At 41.2% G+C, this 25,032-nt stretch overlaps 1 protein-coding gene across 3 annotated transcripts in view; it reads right to left on the reverse strand.

Moving 5' to 3' along the window:
• Positions 1 to 15,277: 15,277 nt before the first annotated feature.
• The window catches only part of nell3 (NELL (neural EGFL like) family member 3), a 30,884-nt gene continuing 21,129 nt past the window's right edge, over positions 15,278 to 25,032 (reverse strand). The window contains exons 1-5 of one of the 3 annotated variants that reach the window (XM_005730471.2): positions 21,683 to 21,894; positions 20,847 to 21,516; positions 19,699 to 20,258; positions 19,301 to 19,367; positions 15,278 to 19,116 (exon numbers count right to left, since the gene is read on the reverse strand). In XM_005730471.2, the coding sequence (XP_005730528.1) occupies positions 17,585 to 19,116; positions 19,301 to 19,367; positions 19,699 to 20,258; positions 20,847 to 21,486 (2,799 nt within the window). In that variant the 5' untranslated portion in view covers positions 21,487 to 21,516; positions 21,683 to 21,894 and the 3' untranslated portion in view covers positions 15,278 to 17,584. Of the gene's footprint in view, positions 19,117 to 19,300; positions 19,368 to 19,698; positions 20,259 to 20,846; positions 21,517 to 21,626; positions 21,895 to 25,032 lie in introns of those variants that run through there. The other 2 variants (XM_005730472.2, XM_005730473.1) reach the window with 2 other exon arrangements.

Genomic DNA, 25,032 nt, shown 5'->3' on the forward strand with positions numbered 1-25,032 from the left:
ACAAACAAAAAAGTGTGAGTCTCTGTTATTTTTACTCAAACCTACAGTTTTATGAGTATTCTCACTGCCGTTGTAGCCTGCAGCACTAATGAGTCCTCAAACACTAGTGAATGGAGCCAAATGGCTAAAATATCTAAACCTGCTTTCAGACAAAAAGCTGTAAAATTTTACAGTATACACTCAGGGCCACTTCATTAGCAACACTCTGTGGCAGCAACTCTAAATGTCACACAGTTGGTGTATTTCAGAAACTGCTGATCTACTGGGATTTTCCCAGATTTCAGGAAATATGCCATCATCTGAACTTCTCTGGGTGAAAATGCCGTATAGCAGCAGAAGACCACACTGGGTTCCTCTGGTCAGCTAAAAACCATCGTCTGCTCTGAGTCTCGATTTCTTGGTAATAAAATGAGAATATGAACACGTTGATGCAACCTTGGACTATTATGATCCCGTGCTAGTGTTGTTCCTAAATCATCATAATGATGATCGTCCAGGATCAGCATTACAAGTAACCAATGACTTTCTCTGAACAGTCTGTGAAGGTTCGTAGTTTAAGGAGCTTGCAAAGAAAAGCATCTGGACTTCTTTGCTTGAAGACGGTTCACCTCTCATCTGAGAAGCTTCTTCAGTTCTAAGGTCAAATGGTGGAGAGGCCCAGATTTAAGCCCTGTGGGAGTGTCCCTCACGAGCCAAGGTGTGAAAATGGGTGTAGGTCACAATCAGCCAGGGTTTCAGGTGAGCTCATTGTGAAACCTAGCCCTACCCTATCATGTGATTTCCTGAGGTCAGATGGCCCAGGATGTGAGTGGGCATTAAGGCATCTGGGAAGGGATCTCAAAACTGGATTATAGATGACAGACACTTGGTGTCGAAAGCCACCGCCTCTGTTCAAAGATGGTCGTTCACAGTGGACACAGATGGCTTCTCTTTCAAGCCATCTGTCTTCTCTGTCCAAAATGTGAACACTGGTGTCCTCAAAAGAGTGACCTTTGTCCTTTAGATGCAGATGGACAGCCAAGTCTTGTCCCGTCGAGGAGGCAAAATTTGACCTTAGAACTGAAAAAGTTTCTCGGATGAGAGGTGAAACATCTCCAAGCAACTCAGAGAAAGTCCAGACGCTTTTCTTTCCAAGCTCCTTAGACTTAGCAGTCAGTTAGCATTAGCAAAGAATTTAAATGAAAAAGAATTTAACGCTATTAAAACATATCCTTAGCAAACTGACATGAGTAAAGTAAATCTGGCTGACAGCAAACCTAACTTGATACATTGATAAAGAAAATAATCAAAATGATCACCATGAACAAAGGAATATCTTTTGTTTTTTCCATGCAGCGCAAAGCTATGACATCACAACAATGCAACTGGTCAGTTGTGTACTCTGTGTACCATTATCATGATACTGCAGGAACAATACCAACATAGCATGATGTTTGCAAAATTAGAAATTTCTGATCCAGACCTAGAGTTTTCAGAGCTACCTTTTCACTCACCACCTTATGCTTGATAAAAGTTTATTTCGGACTCATATTGGCCAAAGCACAGTGTTACATGAACAGAAAACATTTAACGTGTTACATAAACTGGGGAGAAAGTCCTTGAATGGTTAAGTGGGACATAATAAGCGGCACTTTTACAGCACTACAAAGTAAAAATGGATCTGCAGTGTGAGTGGAGGACTGTTGGCATTTATGTAATCTCTTTCAGACCTTTACAGTCATGGTTTTTATTGCCTCTTGAGTTATAAAGTCAAAATGCAGTGCATGGACTCAGTTTTCAGACATCAGATGAATCCACAAGGCAGCATTCTCATTGAATTTATAATACATTCCGATAATTAACTCTAAAACATACACAAGAGGGAAAAGAGGAATTTAGAACTCGAGTATTACATGTATCTCCACATGTATAAATACATTAACAAGCAGTCAGAGCAGATTAAAATCCCTTTTAATAATCAAATGTGCATAATAAAAATGATCTTATCCAATACATTTAAACACCAAAAACTATAGTGCAAATATGAACACCCTCTAATGATAATGCAAAGCAGCACTGTCACAGTTTCAATCTACAACAGCAGAGCTCTCTCCAAGGCCATTGCTCTATTTTGCACTACATGTGCTCCACATCGCTACTGTGGTCCATGAAAATTGGCTTGGTAAGTTTTGAATAAGCAAAAAAAAAAAAGTATTTCTGAGCATCTTCACTGGCAGGTTGCTCTCGTCCCTCTAGGTGGCACTGCCGCCTCACGATTTCCATCACAAGGAAGCCACAGGGAGTTTGTTTCTGCCACCAAAGCAGGCGTGTCCAGCAAATGTGGATGGAAATTCTTTTTTTCTTTTTTTTTGGCAAATAAAAATTATTTTTCCTGTGTTGTCCCCACGAGTTGTTATTTTTACATTTGCGCTCATTCATTTCTGATTACAGCTTCCTTTTGAGTCCAAAGAAAAGAAGAAAAGATTTAAAAAGACATCCCGAGTAATGCGAAGGATTACCAGATGCTTTGCGTCACAGAAGTTTTTTTTAAAAAAATGATAAATTGTATTGACTGATGTCTCTCTCTGACCAATTTTCACCTCACAACCAGACACAGAATCACACTTTGTTTATTCGAGCGATTTAAAGGCCCGATAAGACAGAGATGCATGATTTAAACAAAACATCTGGGGAGCTCACTATCAGCTGGCTCTGCTGACAGCACTCAGAGGAAATGGATGGTTTTAACATTACAAATAAAAACTGGAATCATTCAGTTAGTTAACTGTTTCCACACAGCGGGTCAAGACAGTTCAGCGCAGCCACTGATCTGTCTCCAACACCTGATTATTCCCCAAGATGTAGATGAGTAAGAGAGATTATATTTTGCATCTTTGTAGTTTCAGACTTGATCAGTATCTCACTCTTGAACCTTCTGTGGACCTGATTTTAACAGATAATCAGTTGTGTCGAATCTTCTTCCTGTATAGCTACGCTGTTCATAGTTTAAGCTGGCGACCGTGTTATTGTGTTTCCTATACCACAGCAAAATCATTATTAGCACATCTGGGCTGTATTTCTTAATGTTTAGTGGTTCTCTCTTGTTTGCTTATAGTAGCCAAATGCAGGAGATGTATCCAGATTAATTCTGTTCAAAAAAAAAAATAGCCTCAGGGGGTGCAATAATTATCATTAAGAGCATATAATATAACAAAAACAACATGCTGTTTGTTTTCATGATTGCACTAATGGAAATGTTCGACTTCTATGTGTTTTTTTGAAGTTCTAATTTAAGTGTAGCAGAAGTTCTCGAAGTGAAACGGGTTCCTCTTCTGAGCACGTACACAGTAACTTCATTTGTTACTGTGGCCAGAAGTCAAATAAATATTGTTTTAATAGTTTTTAAGATGTCATTTACATGTGTGCAGTGAATTTGATGTTTTGTGTAGGCAATCAAAAGTTCATTAAAGTTCTAAAAAAAAAGTGATCATTTGGAAAATAACAGCTTGTCTAGTGATTGCAAACACACGGGGATTCAAAATGTACATTTTTTTTTACAAATATTTTTTGGACAGACTTCACTGAGTAGCAGTTTCATATAGCAGGGGTGAAGCTGAAGGTAATAGATAGCAACTGGAGTCGTCAGTCTGGTTGCCATTGGTTGGTGAAGCAAACGTTACAGTGAATTTGAAGTGCTGGAAAAAAGGGACTGATTGGCTGTCCGGGATGGTCCTCTCCTCTGGCCTAGTGAGGGCTGGGAAAGGCTCCGACCCCTGCTGTGACTCTGAATGGATGGATTTTGACACCATGGCCGAACAGAACTGACAAACATAGCATCAAGGATAGCACATACAACCAGAGGGTTTGTGAGAGAACAGAGCTTCCTTACCTAACTTACTTCTTGAAAACATTAGATTCAGAAAAGAGCCCGAGGCCAAAGGTGTTATTAGACACACATTTTCCTCAGAAAAGCTTTTGGAAATCCAGACATTAGCTTTTGATATTCTTGTTCCAACAGGAGAAATCCTGCCTTTATGTCTTATCAGATCTGGAAAATTTGTTGGAGAGCTCTAGTACCCAGATGGTTATAGCCCATGCCACAAGACTGAAGTGGTCCTGGTTCAGTTATAGCTGAAGATATGCGTTACATGTACACATCTCTCTCATTCTATATTATCTGTTACCTCTTAATTATCAGATTAAGAGTCCTCAGCATTTCAGTTAGAATCACTATTCTTCTGTCCATCTTCAGTGATTTGTATTTCATGGCGAGCCTCTATTCTGGGGGGCATCCCTGCCCATCCACTTAGGTTCCAAGTGATTGCTGACCAAATTATTGCTAAAGTCCCAGAGACAGACCCTTCAGACCACCCAGTTATAGCATTTCAGTAATTCCTCTATCAGTTATCCCCAATGCACAGTCTTCCCTAGCAACAGCTGGTCTGCTAAGAAAAATGTATATTCCCTAACCAGTTGGCAACCAGTTGGCAAAAAGCTCCTTGAGACTCGTTTGGTCGCATATTGTTGCAGTCATAGTTTAAATAGAAGTGACAAACATGCGCACAAAGTTGTCCAGTTACTCTCCGAGCTGAAGTGAAACAGCAAAAAGTGCAACACAAACCACAAATGAAAACTGTTTGCCGTCAAATTAAAAGTCGTGCCCTGTGAAACATGTTAGCTACAGCGCTGGGGCACAGTGAACTGTTTACCACAAGGCTAGTTGTTAGCAAGTATTTTCAGACAAAGATGATTAACTACAGGTTACCAAGGAAATCTGCTAGCAACCAAAGCAATCATTAGGAGGCTGTGCAACCAATTTCATCCCCCAAGGCCCAGCAACCTCCAACAACCGCTGCCAAGCAGAACACAGATTTCTCCCTCTCAACAGTTGGTTTCATTGCATCCAAAATGGTGGACAATGTGAGCATGACATCTATGAGAAACCTCAATTCCAGTGTAAAAAATAAATCTTTATGACGCTCTTGCTTTTGTTCAATAAGAATCACCACAGATTTATGCAGTTTTTGTGATTTTGAATGCAATCAATTTGAATAAAACACAAATTTTGTGCTACAAACCAACAACACCACAATGCCAATATCACCACCACTAAACTCCCGCCTTTGGTATTAAGACACTGAATGTCATCAACAATGGTTGAGACTTATTTAGTGGCTTCTTCGCAACTTTCACCAGGGCATGCAACAAGGATAGTATTTACTAAACATTTCATGAAGATACTGATGCATGCTCAATCATCCAGGTAGGGAAGTTAAAAGTTTCTGGGATTTCATGTAGAAGAAGAAAAGCATTGTAATAGGTCGTATTAACAACTTCTAGTATCTAACTTTTCAAAAAGCCCAATGACATTGTGTCAAGGAAATCCAAACTATAAAATGTAAATTCATTTTCTGACTCATTTCTGAAGCACTGTGCCCTAAATGAGATTTGTCAGTAGGAGGGAGGTATCACAGCTGAGCCTTTATGAGCTAATGAAGAGTAGAGCACTTTTTCAACCCTGAAGTTATAAAGTTTATAAACTCAACAGATTCTTAAAAATCTAATTAAAACTAAACTAATAAAATATAATGTTATAATAACTACTTTCAAGTAAAACATTAAAAGTTCAAATGAAATCTAATCTCTTTCTCCTCACTATCTGAAAAGTCATTATGAGAGCTAGCCTCCCTTACACAGTGGGAGTTTTAAATCTTCCACAGAGACAAAGTGGCTTGTCAGCTCATTCTCCATTAATTATCATCAAGGAATTACCTATGTGTATTCTCGCCATCACATTTTAAATTCTTGTGTCATGAGACTTCCAAATTAATTTCAATCAACTCTGATGTGCTGCCTCTGTAGATTCTCTGCCACTGCTATCTTCCAGATGGGCAGTTCAGTCTTCCCCAGAGTCGAAACATTTTCATCGCTGCTTTTACAGATTAAAAGTTACCTCAAAGCGCAACGATAACCTGACCAGGTCTGGCAATTCTCAAGGATTTACTCTGCAAGCTTCCTTCCGCTGAGTGATCAGAGATGTTCCCACATGAGCAGTTTATCACCTGGATGATCTGCTCAGTGTTTGCAGCAGCCTTGACCGTGTCACAGGCCTTGTAAAGTCCCGACACTGTATAATCCTACATGCTGTTACACAAAGAGGAGACAAGCTGCTCGTTCCAAACACACAGGCTGCAGTTAGGAGAAATGTAGCAAACATGTCATAAAGTTTAAGATGGCGACATTACTCCTTTCTGAAACTTGCCGGTGATTTATGAGCGAACCAGCAGATGGTAAAATCAGGGTAGCTGGCTCGAGAGAGGTTTACCAAAGCATTTTGACAGAAAAGGCAAAAAAAAAAGGGGCAAAAGGGTTCTCAGACTCTCTTTTAAACGACTGAAGTCTTTCCTGAAAACAAATCGAGTGTGTGCGTGTACAAGCGTGTGTGTACAATGACTAAGCCAAGCCAGATGTTGATGTCTGCTGAAGTTGGTGGCACTCATTATGCAGTCTAAGTTGCTTAAATTCTCCCTCTGCCTCTATGTTAACCTGGAATCTGTAAGGTAATACCCAGTGTTTGGATTTGCTCAGATGAAAGCCTTGTCAGCTTATGAAAGAGGGTTTTGTTGACAGCAACAACAAAAAAACAAAGCATGCATTTGTTTCTCAACGTGTAGCTTTACTTGTCAGATGACCAGCCAACTCTGAAAGCCAGGAGTAGATTAAAATAGTATCTTAGGTCCCTTATCAACGAGACAACAGCCAGTTCATTGAAGACAAACATGAGCTAAAGACAGTACGGGTGAGCAGGAGATATGTTTGGAGGGGAGGCTGAATTAGTTAGGTAGTTTTTGACCTTTTCTTTTTAATCGAGTTCACAGTTCCCCCCATTAAAAATCTATTTAATTGCTTAGTAAGTCAATTTTACAAGGTTAGAATTGGTCAGATCCTGCAAGTTATGCAATTTTTCTGGGTATGCTAACATCAGCTGCTAATGCTGTGCCAATCAACTGGTTGCCAAGATTAGCTTTAGCAACATAAAATATTACTTGTTTTCATAAAGAAAATGACAATCCTTCATATTTATAACATCATTTCAACTTCATTGTACATTTATGCTCAAACAAATGTAGCTTTAATGTCAAAAAATAATAATAATACGAAAAGGTCTGATGCTATTATTTAGGCAGCTAGCATTAGCGTCACTACTGGCACTGTGAAAGTATCCTCTGCCTATTGATTGAAAACTGGATAGTTGTTGGATCCACTGAGCAGCACACCATCCAGGTATTGGTAATGCACTTTATGTGAGCGTAAAAGCACTTCTGCACTGTGTTTGTTGCTGTTGTTTTGACATTGCCAGACTTGTGGTTGCAACCTGTTTAGCATAATGTTTATTGTGTCTACTAATTGCAAGAAGTTACTGAGCTTTATGTTTTTGTTTGAATGTGAGAGTGAATGAATAATGGCATTGTAAAGCGCTTTGGGTGCCTTGAAAAGCGCTATATAAATCCAATCCATTATTATTATTATTTAGGCGGGGTGGAGTTTGCATCTGTTTATCGCAGCCTTATGGACATTTGTTTGCTTCCTGTTATTTTTCTGTGACACTGCTTGGCTGGTATTTAAAGGTTTTTTATGGTCCTCTGGTTTTGTTTTATTTGCTGTATTTGTATTATTTATGTTTATGTTGTGCTGTTATTCTTGTGCTGGAAGTCAGATTGTTGAATTTTTATGTTTGTTTAATCATGGCCTTTTCATCATGAAAAAGCCATGACTAAACAACATTTAGTTTTCTTGTTTATTTGAACTCACGCATCAATTAAGTAGGGTTAGTTTTGAATTCTTGGTCTTTATGGAGCTTCACTTCCTGTTTAGAGTTTATTCAGAGTGTGTTTAGTTCCCTCAGAGTTTCCCTATCAGTTCCTCCTTCAGTCTGCTCTTTTTATAGACCTAAAATGTTACTGGTGTATGTGAAAATATAAATGTGTGAAAGTGTAAATGTTTGTCGTACTGACTTTTTAACGTGATGACATATCAGTGTTGTTTTTATTCCTCACTGCATTAGTTTCAGCCTCTGTACAATTCAGCCTGGGGTATTTTTCTACTAAATTCACTACAGAAATCTGTGAACACAACTTAATAGAAAAAACACAGTCTGATGAACCAAAAAGAATTGTGTTCTTTTTTTATAGTTTCATGGCTGACTTTAACATTTTGCTTTAACCCATCAACCTGTTTTCATTTATCGATTTCCTACTCAGGACTGGAATTCGACATTTCAGTGGTGCTCAGTTTCATGTTTCACCTTGACATGATGTGGTTCAGAGAATCTTGGCAAACACTTGTTTACAGCATGACTAATCATGTAATCCCTTATATTATACACACATCAGCTACGAGGCCAGATGACTGCGCAGAGAGACACCAAAGAAAAGATAGAACAACACATCAAGGATTCATTTAAGCTGCATTTCGTGTGAAAACAACTGACTGTTTAGCAGTTACAAACCTCTCCAACTTGCCATATTTAATTATAGGCGCTATCTCCTTACACTGTATTGCCAAATGTATTCACTCCCCCATCCAAAGGTGTTCCAATCACATCCATGGCCACAGGTGTGTAAAAAAAAATCGCTTTCAGGAGCTCAGCAAATTCCGTCATGGTACCGTGATAGGATGCCGTCTGTACAATAAGACCATTTGGGAAATTTCCTTGCTACTAAATATTCCACAGTCAAGAATGACAGCAGCTCAGCCACAACTCTGCAGAGTCAGTCACTACAGACCGCCAAACTTCACGTGGCCTTCACATTACCTCAAGAACAGTGTGTAGAGAGCTTCATAGAATGGATTTCTATGGCTGAGCAGCTGCATTCAAGCCTTACATCATCAAGCGCGATGCAAAGCATTAGATGCAGTGGTGCAAAGCACACTGCCAGTGGACTCTAGATTAGTGGTGGGTTGTTCTCTGGAGTGATGAATCACACTTCTCAGTCAGGCAATCAGCCAATGGACAAATCTAGGTTTGGCAATACTTGTCTTACTACATTGTGCCAAGTGTAAATTTTGGTGGCAAGGTGAATATGGTGCAGGGTTGTTTTTCAGGAGATGGGCTTGATCTTTTAGTTCCAGTGAAAGTAACCATGACATTTTGGACAGTTTTATTGCCCCATGTTTCTGAGAACAGTTTGGGGTTCACCCCTTTCTGTTCCAACATGTCTGCGCACCAGTGCACAAAGCAAGGTCCATAAAGACATGGATGAGTGAGTTTGGTGTGGAAGAACTTGACTGGCCTGCACAGAGCCCTGACCTCAATGCGTTATAACACCTTTGGGATGAATTGACTGTGAGCCAAGCTTTCTCGTCCAACATCAGTGTCTGACCTCACAAAGGCTCTCTGGAAGAATGGTCAAAAATTCCAACAAAATTGTGGAAAGACTTCCCAGAAGAGTTGAAGGTGTTATAGCTGCAAAGGGTAGGCCAACCTTATGCATTAAGTATGGGATGTCACTCAAGTTCATATGCATGTGAGTATAGTATACTCTGAATACAGCATCACTTCTGTCTTGTTTTCTGCGAGTCTGTTAAGCCAACTTCATTAGTCAGAGTCAGTTGTCCTCATTAGCTTCTATGACCTCACTGTGCACCGTGTCTGCTACCTAAGCATACATGATGTTCTGCTGCAGAGCATACCAACCTTACACACACACAGCACTCACTCTGCTTAACTTATTGTGGTATGCGCAGAGTCATTTGTATGGATGCATTTTGTGAGATAGTGAATCTGTAAGCTCCTGCCGGAGAAAGCAATTAACCTCACCGACCACCGGGGAGTTGATACGAGTGAGGGAGCATCTCTCCGCCGTTTAAATATACACCAGAGGGGCTCGCACGCTCATTCAGTCAACCTATTATTCATCATCAGCGCATTAAATGGCCTCTTCATGAAGACAGCAAGACAGGCCTCACTCCCTTTTACATATACATGTGTATACTCCCCACACACACACACATTCACTTCCACAGCAAGGCTGACTGATCCCCATGGCTCTGGAGTTTCAGTTGCCCTTGACGCAGAAATGATTAAGGTCAGCTAAAGAACAAGAAAATTAAATGCTGCATTCCTAGTGATCTGGGAATTTACCAGACACTGGAGGGAACTATGCACAGCCTTTGCCAAGTCTGGAAAAGGGAGATAGAGAATGTCCGGCCTGATTATTTTCAGTGCCAGTATAGTTTTCGTCTAGCGACAATATCCAATAGAAACAAGTTTCGTAATTTTTCTGCAGAATAGCTATTTTCTTTTTAAGTGTTTTTTTTTTCTTGATAGAACAAAATCTATCCAGTGACATTTAAAGAAAAAATTCAATTTAAAGGAGCTCGGTGGTGAACTTTTTCCTTTTTTGTGAGACTGCAAACTTTTCACAAGCTGTTCAATATGAATCTCACTGTGGCTACTGACCTGCCAGCTCATTCCCTCATGCATCAGTAACCTCTCTAATGAGGTGAGAAACACCAGCACAGATGGACGAAGGAGGGGAGGAAACTGCAACAGATGACTGGATGCATAAAAGAGGAGGATGATGGAGAATTCGTGATGAAATGAAGACTGAGAGACAACCAGTCCAAGATATAGATGCAGCAGATCTGTCCTTGAGTGCATGGCAGTTACACAGTGGGCTTTATCTTAGACTAAACTATGTCACAGAACAGCATAAGCAGAGTTAAAGTCATAATTTGATTGAAACTTCATTGATTTTAGACAATCCAACTTAGCTGGTTTGATACCTGGCAGACATCTACCAAACTAGTCAGCATCTACCTGTCTCTCAAAGCAGTGGTGCCATAATGCATATGTCTTGTCTTTCAGTTTTATCATTCCTGACCATAAAATTCTTTCTTCTTGATTCTTTTTTCTTATTATGCTCACTGGCTAAGCGTCTCTCACCAACAAGTCACTATGACTTTTTCCATTTATTAAAATAAGTTGTCCCATACAATTTTGAAGTAAAAGGAGCCAATGTGTACATTAAAACATATGCTTCACAACCCCAAATAGCAATTTAAAAACCTCTCAGAGGGGATATTATCTGGGATGTTACCGTAGCTGAAAGATGTAGCCCTATACGATGGCTCTCAGTTTCCTGTCTAAAGGATTGTATCCACTGAGAGCCATCCAACTAGTCAGTGCACAAAGTTTAAAAAACAGAAAAACTTAAAGATTTACATCATGGAAAGATCTATAGGAAAATGCAAAGTGAGCTACAGTCATCTGGCCGGTGTGCTGTATAATAAGAAAGTGATTTTAATGGCTATAACTCAAGTGTCTGGTAAAAACTTTACAATGAAGACATTTCAGGCTTTGCGGCGGCTTTAATTTCCCCATTTTGACTATTTGCTTTGATTAATTCTCAAAAGAAACGAAAAATCTGGATGTAAAACATCAACAACACCAATACAAATTTTCTTCACACCCCATAAATTCACCATAGTGCACTAGTGTAACGCACTTTGTGGAGGTTTACAGTGTCTAACGTGACCACATGGTCTAAACATTTCCCCGTAGACGAGAGACCTTGGCTCATACAGTGACATCCGCTTCTGATTAAAGCAAGCCTGTCTCCGGCTTTGTCCTTTTTAAGTCAACATCGGAGCAGACTGGGGCCAGGTTTCGGTTAGGAGGGTGTTCACCTCGACTACAAATCACTGTGACTGATGTGTCTATTGAACTGACACCATGTTGTATTTTTGCTCCAAACATAAACAAATGATGCTGATTCACATTTAGAATAAGCTAAACACTTTCTAAACACGAGAAGGGGTAATATTAGACTTTGCCGGATGGTTTGGTTGCTGCAACACTGCTGCTTTTGGAATAATCAGTGATTTTTGTCAAAGTAGCTTGCATGTCATCGACTGAGCGAACCACAAACACAAAAACCCTTGGAAAGCAAATAAACTCACAACAGATGCATTGTGGTGATAAATGATGTCTCTCTGTTTAGCCACAAAAATACTGGCATGCAAGTCTGCAGCCCATTAAAAGGCATAGCACCTTTTATGTTGTTGGAATGACAACATTTATGAATTTTACCATTTTTTATTCTTTTGGTAGATTAACCAGACTTCCTTTTCAGTTTCCTGCAGCTTTATACCATCCTGCTTCTCAACTGATTGTTCAGGCTGTAATGTTACAATTTTTGTTCATATTTATTGCATCTGCATCAGAGTTTCCAGGAGTGAAAAGTTCTGAACGTAGTGGAGCGTTTAACAGATGAACAATTGCTTTGCCTAGAATTACGTCACATCTCCGAACACAAGTCAGCTGCAAGATCAAAACCAGCTAAACTGCCTGCCTAATAGCAAATAGGTCCTTCTTGTGCTGCTAAAACAGTTCTGACAAAACAGTTGGGGCATGAATGGGAGAACTCTGGGGGTTTTAAATTGGGACTTGAGAAGTTGGGGCTCTTTGAAGTGTGTCTCCTGTCATTCCTAAACAGTTTTTGTGGTGTGGAGGGGCGTACTTGTCCTGCTTGGGGAGACCACTGCTGTCAAAATGCCATTGCCTTGGTTGGTGTGCTTGTTCTGCACCAATGTTTGGTTGGATGGCAACCCAAATCATGAGCAAACATCCACATGAATGCCAGGACCGAAGGTTTCCGAGCAGAACAGTACTTTGTAACACTTTATCAGAGTTATTTACCTGTCAGTGGTTTTACTGTTTTTCTACCCGCTTCTTCTTCTTCTTAAGTGCTGTGCCAAATGGCGATTGTGTTACTCCAAGATTCTCTAAACAGTTTGGTGTTTTTTTTTTCATTTAGTCTTTCATTCGGTCAATAATGGTTTGTTTTCTTCTGCCTCTGCTTCTTCTCCCTTCGATTTTTCCAGATGCAACATCATATTCCAATCCTGCTCTTCTTCAAAGAATCTTGCTTGTTTCTCTCTGGTATTTTTATATACTGATCTTTGGTATTTACCCGATTCCCTGTAAATGCTAAATAAGACCCTCAAATGCTCACTAGCATTTGGTTGTTATGTATAAATATCATATTGTTTGTTGGTCATATGCAGAGCCTGCACACAGCTTTGCAGATCTTCATCTACATGTTACAGCAGTTTGCTGTAACCAGGGGCAGTGACAAAAAAATGTGTGGAACAGCCCGTCAAATGCAAAAACATTTAAAAATGCCTTCATTTTGTCTAGTACATCACTCCCGCAAAGCCCCATATTTAAGCACACACTAGAAAAAATACTTCAAATTGAACGCGAATTTAATTTTCTTTATTTTGCCACAATTTTATGTTAAGATTATTTTGGGTTTTTTGTTGTAAAATGTAACTAGATGCTATTAAAAAACTGTGATCAGCTGTCTTTTTGCAACATGAAGTTTTTGCAATGTGTGTTCAAATATGAAACTTAGCAGGAGCGCTGGGTGTTTTTTCCATATTTTAACAAGCCAATACTTGACAATGTTTGATGCATTTCTCCCAAATTATAGATCCTGGTTCATTTTGATGGTAAAAAAAAGTACCAGTGAAAATTCTAGGCTTTTATCGGTAATAATCGATAAATTTCAGTAAATTTCACAGCACTCATTATAAATGTTCAAATTGTCTACCCTAAAATTTTTGTGCAAGTCAGAGATGGTTGAGCAGAAGGCTTGGTTGGCTGGAGATGAGCCATACCCAAAATCATTCACTCTGCATAGTCACAGACCTACGCAGGCAGACAGTTTAGCCCAGAGTACTTACAATGTGATTACTTTATTCATTATTAACCTTGTTTTACTGCCACCAATTACACAAAAAAGAGAAAAAAAAAACACGATTTGATATTGACCTCATCTTTTTTGTGCGTCTTGATCTGTCTTAATTACAGCTGATATATTATTTTGTTTTTTAGATTCAGCCTTACTGAGGGTTAGCAAGCAATATGGTAATATTGTATTAATGTTCACAGAATTGACACCCAAGTCACATAATTCCTCTAATAAAGGAAAAAATGCCTGCTACGCATAGACTGTGGTGCAGGTAGTTCCTAAACTGTTAGCTAAACTTCATATTTAAGTGCTACTGTGATGGATCACCTTTGGGCATTAAGTCTCACAACAATCACCGTGCCATCTCCCACAATCTGGACTCTTGATGAATGTAAGCCTATAGTCTTAGTTTTTTAGCTCCTATCCATTCAAGGGGGAAAAATCTGCCTCTTTATTTGATTTAGCAGCTTCCCCAGCTAATCGCTACATTTCTCTGGCTTCCATTTGGTCCAGAAAGGTACCATAAAGTGGGTTTTTTAGAGCTTTTTATCAGTCGACTCCTGGAAGTTGATTGAAGGGGAATTTGTTAGCGCTACAGTGAAAACAAAACCACAAAAACACAAATCTATGAGGAACAAAAAGAAGCAATATAGGGAACAAGAGTTTCATCACTTTGTACTTTTTTTTTTAATTCATTGCTAATATAGAAGTGGAAGAACTTTAAAGTTTGCGTTTTTTAATATCCACACATAGCTCTCTCTCCTTTGTGTTTTCCCTTTCCTGTTCTGTTTCTCTGTCCCTGTTTCTCTCTCTGATGTCTCTGAAACTCTTCATGTGCAAAGAGTCTCATTTGATCTACAGCGTCAAACATCTGGAGCAGTGCTGCGCCCAGACACCTGTTTCCAATTCAGGCAGCCGACAGAAACATTTGATTGTTTCTCGCATGCAGACTCCCCCTCACCCTCACCCCTGTTTCTTGCTCTCTCCCTTCTTTGACTCATAGGCTATTTGTTAAATTTAAGTCAAAGAACTGGCCTTCCATAGGTAGTAATAGATGGAAGAATAATATGAAGCTGATTAAGACCAGTTGTGAGGAAAATACAGTGTATGATTTTCCAGGTGTTTTGGCACCTTTGCTGCCGAATAAGGCTGTTTTAAAAATAGTTTCAGGTTGAGCTGAGTGAACACTGTCGGAAGGTCAAACTTTTACCCGCCAATTTAATGGAAATTAATAGCTGTTCACTGTGAAATGTTGATTGTCATGATACGTGGTTCCAAAATATAAAATCACTCTCGGGTTGATAGAATAAAGGTCACATTAGAGGTCCAATGATGTGGCTACACAGGAATCCATTAGAGGCACATTACGCATTCACATACAGTATACTACAATGATCCAATAACTCTGTAAAATACCTTTCTCGTCTGGTGAGGATTAGCAGCAAAACTGTTTTTCATCCACAAGTCAATATTTTTGGAATAAAACCAGCAAAGTAACTTTTTTTTTTTCAAAAGAAAAAAGAAATTCCTTTTATGGCAAAATATATGTATATTTTATTTGGTGTTGAACCAGAATACTGTAAATACACTGACGTTCCACAAGAAACTTGCAGGGAGTCTAAAAGCACCTCAAAAATATCACCGCGTGCAAAGAAGTGAGAAAAAAGGTGAAGAATTTCAGCGGCGCCTTTGCTGCCAGCTCTCTGAAACACTTAATTATGCCTAATTGTTCAGAGGACAGAACACACACAGAGGCAATTAGGAGGGATATGCATGGGCAGCTCTTTACAGAGGAACAGCGTTTAGGCAAAAGAATAACAAAGGAAGATGTTTGCATATTCCATAATACTACGCAAAACTACATGTGTACAAGCAGACACTATCACTACATGTCTACTCAGTGCTTTACTCCATACTATACATATTTTTACTGTTTTATCATACCTAACAATTCATATGCATTCCACAGCAAAATACAAAGGTCCTGTTTCGTAAAATAAATACCAAAAACAACATTTTTTTTAAATCCCTGCTCTTTTAAATGGTACTACAATAGATTTGGCGAGACTATTTTTTATATATTTCAGCAAATTACCATATTTTGAAAGGAAGTTAGATGAGAACAATGATAGCATTCTCATATCGGTGTGTTATCTATAAAATTAGCTTAGTTTAGCTACACACAGAGACTGAAACAGAGGGAAACAGCTGGCTTGGTTTTGTGCAGTAGTTAAAAAAAACAGCCTGCCAGTATTGTCAAAGCTCAACAATTTACAAGTTAAATTGTGTTTGTTTAATCATTACAACAAAAAAGCAGAGCCGTCAAGGGCTGAGAAAATTAAGCTACTGTAGAAGTGCCAGAAACTCCAGATCCTCAAGTTAGCCTCGAGGCTAGCTTCAACTCCCCACTTAAAACACTTGTTCACAGTAGAGATGTTCACAGCCTCATGCAAAAACTGGTTTTCTTAGATGTCCTTTAAACAGACTAATAACATCCTAAGTTGGTGCCTCTTCATGATGTCTGTGCAATGCTGACTGAATTGCTACATGTGAATGCCAACACAGGCAGCTGGAGCTATTAGCTGTTTATCTCTGCTAGCTAGAAGTGACTGAACCGGACTTCTCCAACACAACGGTGCCAAGACCCTACAAAAAAGTCTATTAAACAAGAGTTAAAAAGTTCAGTTGATGACATCAAGACGCCTACATCCATCTTAACGGAGCAACTCAGCAAAAGCTAATGTGTAATTTAGCTGCTTTATGAGGGATTATTTCCTAACTCTGAGCATTTGCCAAGTGATTTTGACTAGTGAGTTCCACAAGCCAAGAAGTTACCAATCAAAGCAAATAACACCTCCACAACCTGCATTTTATTTGGAACTGAAGCGTATTTATAAGCTTCCAGGTTTTCTGTGCTAGCCCACATAACTGCCAAAGTGTGGGTGCCCCACAACGCAATGCTGTGACTTAACACATTTGATAGGTTAAAGGTGTTACAGTTTCTGTGTCTCACACGGTTAGAATGACTAAAGCGCTTGAAATAAAGGCAACAGGACTTCTTTCTGACGAAAGAAGACATTTTAACTTACATTTAAGTGGCTTTGTCGGTTCTAAAAACTGATGGAGAGTCACAGATATTTAACTGCTGCAGGGGTGTCCCCTTGGAGGTGGTCCTGCAGGTTGCTGTAGACACAGATGGATGACGCAGGGGATGTTCCTTTGGTTAAATGCTGCTGTGTATTAGAGATGCTAATACCAGGTCAGCTGTTTCCCCTGTTTGAGGTTTTTGTGCTAAGCTAACTAACCACTAGGTTTGCACTGGTCCACTCATGAAACTGCCCTCCAGAAAATGGTTCACTGCATTTCCCCAAATGTTAAAATACTGCTTTAACAACCTCATAATTCAATACAAAAAGGTTTAATACAATATGGATGTTAAGTATTAATATATACATATTAAATGATTCATACGCAAAAGTAGACATGCCAATGTGTGTGTACATATGCACAGACATACATAAGCACCATTTCCAAGTATCCACACCATTTACACATACAGACAAACACACACTCACACATTCAGACATTTGATGTAGAATTGGTCACTGCTCAACCAGCCGAAGTACTTCAAGCAAAAAGCAGTACTTTTAGCATCTAAGTGTTACACCCTACAAAACAAATAATCATAAACGTCTATACAGGTGCAGAAATATACATTAAAGATAATGTGACAGGATATGTGGAAAAGAAGACTACATTTTATTAGCCCGTATTTGTCTTTCAACATGTGCAAAACTGTCTTTTTCCACAAAATGATGATGAGAAAAGCTCAGCCCCTTCTTGGATCACACTGCCACCCAGAGAATTGAAATGTTAGTGCCGCCCTCGTGTGCTATCTGGTTAATTCGTCCACGGATGCAGTCCAGCGTGACGTACAGAGCCGTGCCATTCTGAACTTGAAATGAGGCTCTCAGCCCTACACTGGCCCACTCGCTTCCTTCAGGCATAGATCCTGACACCTGCTGAGCCACAGGACCAGCCTGCTTGCCCTGACCCCCTACCCGCTGCAGAGTGAGTTTTACTATATTACAAGAGTGGATAAGCTTGAGGTTGAGAGCTATGTTCACTGTTCCTTTCTCACGGAATATAAAGTTCTTCCGGCTGTTTGGCTCCCCAGAGCGGGCCAAGTGGACCTGTGGTGTATCTGGGCTGATCTGCTGGAACAATAGAGGTTTATTCCTCACCGCTCCAAAGGGAAGACCGGTCCTGGACACAGTAGCCGTAAAGGCTGACGACACTGCTGAAGGAATCCAGATAAGACTCAAAATACTGATTCCAGTGCTGTCCCCAAAATAGCGGACGTTGCACTGAGACGGGGATGTGATCTCAAAGTTGAGCATGTCTCCACTGTCCACGCTCACAGCACCTGAGAGTGTAATGGAAGTGTCCCTGTAATTAACACCAGTCTTAAAAGCCTGCATCACCTCTTGGCCGGTTCCGTTGCGGTTTATATAGGCAATCAAGGAGAAACCCTCTCGAACGCAGGTGTGCCCCATGGAGTAAAGTGCTTGCTGAAGAACAAACTTGACCACTCCGCGCTCGGTGAAGCGCACCCCACGGTTGTCATGAGTCAGGCTGATCATGTAGGGGTCTGAAACTGAAGTTATGCGGAAAGTTGGGCGGTAGCTGGTCTGGTAGTGCATCAGCAGGGACATCTGAGCTGTCATAGCTACAGCACCAGTATCATGAGACAACCAGAGCAGACTCAAAGAGGGCCCTGCAGCATCATACACGTGAAGATCTTTGCTCTGATTGCAATGTTGATTTGGACTCCTCAACAGCAGTGTGAAGCTGTGGTTAGGCTCCACCTCCACCCCGGTACTGACGCTGACCCCCTGGAAATACTTCCCATCCGGTTGTTCGATGCGAACACCGCTGAGGTCCTTACCCTCCTCTTCCTGGCTCCCATTTAGCCTCATCCCCAACTGGAGGAAGTTCCTGCAACTGTGCTTTATTGCAAAGTTATGATCCAACCACACCAGCCCGTGCTGCTGGAAGGTCAACTGGCCCACCTGGTTGGACAGCAAATCACTTTTTTCTTTGCTTCGTATGTTTAGCTGAAGCCCAGGAAAGATGTGGGTGCCAGATGATCTGGCGGGGGGAACTGCCACATTCGCCATCCAAGACTCAGAGAGCCGGGTCTCCGAAAGCTGGCCACAGATGGTGTCACTGACTGCTGTACAGGGAACAGTGACAGGCTCTCCATCACAGTCAGAGCAGGCCTGGCACTCCTGCAGCTCCTGGTTGTAGAAATATTCATGACCGCACAAGCCCATTATTGCATCTCTCTCAGAAATGCCCAGACACCTGAATCCCCCTGCAAAATAAAAAGGTCCAAACAGGCTCTGACAGCTGCATAGACACGTAGCTCAGTAAAGTATGGCTGTTTTCTCAGCGCAAATAACGTTTTAGATAAACTGGTGGGAAATTTTTCTATATCAGAGTGAAAATAAGGAATAAGGATTCATTAATTATAAGCAAAATAAGCACTGCGAACTCACCTGGAGTATTAAGGCACTTCACTCGCTCTCCACAAATATTTGGTAATTCAAGGCATTCGTCTCTGTCCTGCAAGTCATGCAAATTAAAAGTATCACCATGAGTGTATCCTGTACATCAATAACTGGGTTTAACTGACACATTCTTTAAAGCATTTAGGCTTGATCAGGAAATAGATAAGATGAGCCATCTAAGCTCAAAGGTATAAACATTCTCACTTCCACATCAGCTATGTTTAGATTTTGGCATATGCTGGCATATGCTTGGGAACCACTAACTGGAAACCACCACGTGAAACCTCAACTATCAGCTAAAACCGCTTCACACTTTTTTTTTGTTTGTTTCCTTTTTTTTCCTGTTTTGCTCTCAGTTTGTTTTGACACATCAGATGACGGCATACCTGGCACATTCTGTCCGCAGTTGGAGAGCACTGTGAGATGAGGAAGAAACCTGGTGGACACATGGTGCACTTTTCACACCGAGCTGGGTCCTTTTGAAAGTCACAGTACTCCTCTGATCCACAGGGTGAAGGACATCCCAGGAGAGGCTGAGGAAAGTGAGCCTCCCCGACCACATCCATCACCTTAGAGTTGATGTCCACTTTGTGGACGGCGTAGGATTTCTGCAGGTGGCTGCGGGCTTGGCTTTGCAGTCCAGCCAGCTGGCTCTCGAAGTAGCTCTGCAGCTCGCCCTTCAGGCCCTGGAAGGAAACCTGTTTGAAGGTGTCTGAGAGGAGACCGTACTGGGCCTTCACCACATCCATTTGCTCATACATTCGCTGCTGCTGCTCCAGGATTTCACGCTGCTGTGACAGCAGGGCCTCCTGTTGGTCAGCAAGCTTCTGCTGCAGATCGCGGATGATAATCTGCTGGGCTCTCAGGGCCTCCACAAGCTTCTCCTGTCCCTTGGACAGCTGGAGGTGCAAGATGAGGGCATCTTCTGAAGGAACTTCATTCTCCCCTGTCATGAAATAAATGCACAGTGAAGGGGGGGAAAAAACAGGGAGAAGAAATTGATTAGATGTCGTTAAGCCTTTCCTGAGGTGTGACTTCTCCAAACAGTGCTGACAGTAAGTGTGAACAGCCTGTGACTCCAGCTGCATAGCCAGCCGCAGCCAAGTGTAGCCTACTAAAAGTTTCCTGTATGGAGCCACATCAAAGCATTCAAAATTTTCTGGGCAATTGACTCTGAGACATTTTTCCAGTCCAGCTACTCTTTGCCCTGCAGGTATCTTTTTTTCCTTCTTTCTTTTTTGTGGGGGGAGGCTGAAGGTCAACAAAGTTGTCATTTGTCTCCAGAACACTCTTGTGTGAGAGATTGTAAGTCAGTAAAGGGCAGCATGCATTTGAGTTATTTATATACACCCACCTTTTAGTAAAAGCATATCACTTTTAAGGAAATTGTCAAGAGTCACAATGTGCATGTCTGCATTTTGTTTTTGTTCCTGGCATGCAGGAACTTATAATATAATGTTAAATAGATAAATAAATAAATAAATAAATAAATAAATAAATAAATAAATAAATAATGTTGATGAACATAGCAGACCTGGCTTGATATCACATGTAAGCTGGACACCTAAAGGCGCTGCGCCAAGTTCCGACGATGGATATCCAAACTCCGGAAAATCCCCCAGAAACTGCGCGGCTCTGTCCGACAGATGTACAGGAGGCACGCTCTCCTCTGAACCGGCCAGACATCCTTCTCCCACACAAGCCACTGCTCGAGCTTTTGGCCGTATCCTCAGCGGCAGTCTGCACTCGATCCCTTTACAGTCTCTGGTGTCATTGCCGGGTTGAAATTGTCTCACATGAACAGCGCACTCCGCATCGGTGCATCCTGCAGGTAAAACTTCAGGCGCACTCCGAGTGCTGCCGTCGCTGTGCCGCCCGCGCAGTAGCAGCTGGGCGCCTGGAAAAGTCTCCGATGCCGCTCTTGGAGAGCTCGGGTACACGCGGTGTTGGCCGGCGGCTACATGAGCCGTTTTCCCCTGCGTTGACGGGTTAAACTGCCGCGGGGGTCTGGAAGATCGGCTCCCCGGACAGTGCGCCCCGGTGCACGGTCTTGGATCGCCGGTGTCTCCGCCATAGCAGTGCGTCCCCCGGCAAATCTCCGCTACAGCTTGCGCGGCGTTGTGCAGCGATACCCAGGAGAGTTGCAGCAACAGCAGAGATGTCAGTAAAAGCATTTTCGCATCTAATTTGTGGGCTTACTCTGCCTGCAAAAGAAGGAAACGCGAGGTAAGAGTCCCAAATGGAAAACCTGGAGGAAAAAATCTCAAAGGTGATAACTCAAGCCATCACCGATCTCCTTTTCGATTAAACCCACCTCTCACACAACTGAAACAAACTTTACAGACTTGGCAGCTCATCTGTGCACATTACCTTCAGCTCCAGGGTTTAGTGAGGCTGGCTTTTCCCGACCGTCACAAAGGAGTAAAAACACTGGACTCACGCATTACTGCCGGCTCTCTCCATGCCTGACCCACTCTGAGGGCTTCTGCACTATAATGTCAGTGTATGTGGCATTCCTGAGACTTAATTAGCATCAGGTTTCCCCAGCTACAAATTAACCCTTCACCCTCTCCTCTCCCTTGAGTTCCCCTCTGAACTAAAAGGTTTTGAAAGAACAAGAATAAAATGACATTTTTGATGCCTGAAACTGAAACATCCTTAATTTCAACCTGAAACAAATAAACGAAAGGGGAAAAAATGACATGTATTTTAATTATATCTCATCTTCTCACTTTTGACTTTGCTCACTGTTGACTTTTCTTTGACCCTGTGGCCCTCTGAGTTGCAAAAACATACAGTACTTTTTGTTTAGCACACCCTGAATGTTGAGACAGCTGCTGGTTCCTCAACCCAGCGTCCTTCATGCTTTAGCGCTGGCCTTGTCAACCCTTTTTATAGACAAAGCGAGCAGAGGTCAAACTTTTGTGAAGAGACCTATGGCAGAAGTCAGGAATGTGAAAACACATCTGGTTTTTGGACTCGCTCCCAATTTCTCTCCTTTTTTTGTTTTTAGTGCTTCTGCACAAACACATAAGGTTATCTGAGGATGACGTCTGCATGGATGTTATTAGTTAAGCAGTTCTGATATTACTGTCTTATTCAAAGGTCCAGGAGCCAAATGAATAGATGCAAAAGTTGTATGATCATATTTAACTGAATAACTCAAGATTTAGCCAAATTTCAGAATATTTAAAGCAAAATGCTGGACATTTTACAGCATCATGGGCACAGACTCTTAGAAATGTACATGTTTTAGTTTACATCACTCATTTATATGTTTTGTGATTATTGTTTCAGGGTTTCTGAGGTGTTATTTTGTCTTTAGACTTTGATTGTTGTGGACATGTTTGTGTGGATGTGGTTTAGAGTGTTTGTGTGACTGACAGCAGAGTTAGGGTTTAGCAAAGGAAAGGGGCCACTGTGAACGAGGCTCCTGTAGCGATTAATCACATCCAGCCACCGTTTCTATTCTGGGTGGCTGTTAAAAATGTTCAATCAAAAAGAGTTCCTGTACCCATCTGGTGCAAAGAAGAGAGGAGCTGAGGCGAGGCAGAACTCAAGAAAGACAAGTAGCTGCGTCCAGAGTGCAACTTTTCATCTTCAAAGTAAAGACGAAAGGTTACTTAATTAATTGCTTATGACGGCCAATCAAATGGCAGTAATTTACTGTAAAGCTTGTATTCTATAACACACAGCAGTGTAAATTTGATTAAAGAAGTCACACTGTCCAATTAAACAGTTTAATGCTGGTAAAAATGTACCTTATGATTTTATTATAACATAATCATGCCTTTTTCTCTTTTAATTTTGTCTTTCCGTGTCACATTTTGGGGGTTTTTTGCTCACGATTTCGACTCTGCCAGTCACAGCAGTCATCCTAGCCCATGTTAACAAAAGCAAACCTCATTGTACTCATTTATTGGGCTCAGATGGCAAATAAATTCAGCCAAGCAGAATAAGGAGGGCTGTATCAGGAATCCATTCGTATGTTCTTGCATTCAAAAACATCCAGCTAGCAGTTGCTCGTTATCCCGGTGCAAACTTGCGGTGTTGATCATTGCACCACAAAGAGGGAGTGGGGAAAATAACTGCAGGTTGGTAGGTTCACACCTCCCACTGATTTCAGTCATGTTTGCCATGTACAGTACAGCAAAGAACAAACAGAGGGCACTAAAAGACTCCTGCACGCATCACTTTTCACATCAGCTCAGTGACAGTTTCTCCTCTGCAGCACTACATATCGTTTTGCAAGGTGCCCACTGGTTTTGTCATTATCACCCCATTTCCTTTTAGTGCCCAGGCACAAGAAATGCATCTTGAGGTGTGTTGGAGCGCTCAGAATGCAGACTAATGGCTAAAAAGAATGCTCCACACCTCACACCTTACCATATGCAGTTCTGCAACTTTCAAGCCGACAGACTTTCCTTTGTGCAGTAGAACTCAAGGCTCGACACTGCAGATCCCCCTTTAAGCGCACAGTTTGATTAAATAACTAAAAAATAACAATCTCGTTCAGCTTCTTGGCTCGGTGCTGTGATGTATGAGCTGCAACATATGCTGGCAAAAACCATTATCAGAATCAGCTCTCCTGGACCACCCTCAGTCTCCGAGGAGAGCGCAAACGCAAAGCGGAGCAGACAAAAAAAATCCCCTCGCTCTCTGCTGCCGAGCTCCACAACTGTTAATCAGTGTATTTATTTGAGAAATGTTCTCCGAGGCACTGGCGTGCTTGTGTTTGGGAGATGTTTAGAGCTAATGGGAGGCTGCCTTTGGTGTCCATCTGTTTGTCAAACCCTGAGAGAATGAGGAAATGAGGGTGGTTGGGACACATGCTTGTACCCAGGGTGTTTGTTTAATACATCACGAGTCATGAAAGACTCTTGGAAGCATTCAAGGTTATTTGGTTTCCCCCTCGTGGTGCTCAGATTTACCATATGATGACGGGATTTTGCCACAGTGGTTTGTCTTTGCTGTCACGGCTCAGGCTGGTCTTGAGGGGAAATGGGACATAGAAGTGTTAATATTAGTAAAGATCAAGATAATCTGTTCTGTTAGGCATAATATCGAATTCATTTGTTTAATATTGTATGTGAATTCCTTTTAAGGTGGAAAGAGGATAAAAAAAGAGATCAGAAATCTTGTTTTTGGCCTCCCAAGATGACTCAAGGAGAAATGCAAATAAATACAGCTATCTGTGTCTGCACGGTCAGATAACAGAGCCAGAGGCTATTCATAGTTTGACAGTTTAACTCTCCCTGGTTCCTCCTAAAGATAACCGACTTTATTGCACCACACCATTACCCTAAGACAATTCTTCCTGATTTTAACAATAAAAGCTAAGATTTCATGTTAATTAATATATTCTAGTGCACTCTGCTTACATTTAGGAGGTATGTTAGAGGTTGTACAGCAAATAATGCACTTCATTTAGGAGACTGTATTTTCTAACAAGAATTTAGAGAAGTAAAGCCCAGCTGAAGTGTCTTTGACCACTACAGCGTGCCACTCCTGTCTGCAGACTTGCTGTAAATCAGTTTCAGCGAGGTGAATTATTAACCAAGACCCGTCACATTCCTCCCGCTGATTCAGCCTTTCTCTCGATCCAACTGAGGCATTTCTTTTTTCTTTCAATAAAAAAAAACACGTCCCAATCTGCTCGAGTGGCTGTCAGTCACCCTCGAAGTCTTTGTGAGAAGCCACAACACATTTATGATTTCTCC

The sequence above is a fragment of the Pundamilia nyererei genome, unplaced genomic scaffold (assembly GCF_000239375.1).
Source record: "Pundamilia nyererei isolate P.nyererei 1_Seehausen unplaced genomic scaffold, PunNye1.0 scaffold00037, whole genome shotgun sequence".
NCBI classification, from domain to species: domain Eukaryota; kingdom Metazoa; phylum Chordata; class Actinopteri; order Cichliformes; family Cichlidae; genus Pundamilia; species Pundamilia nyererei.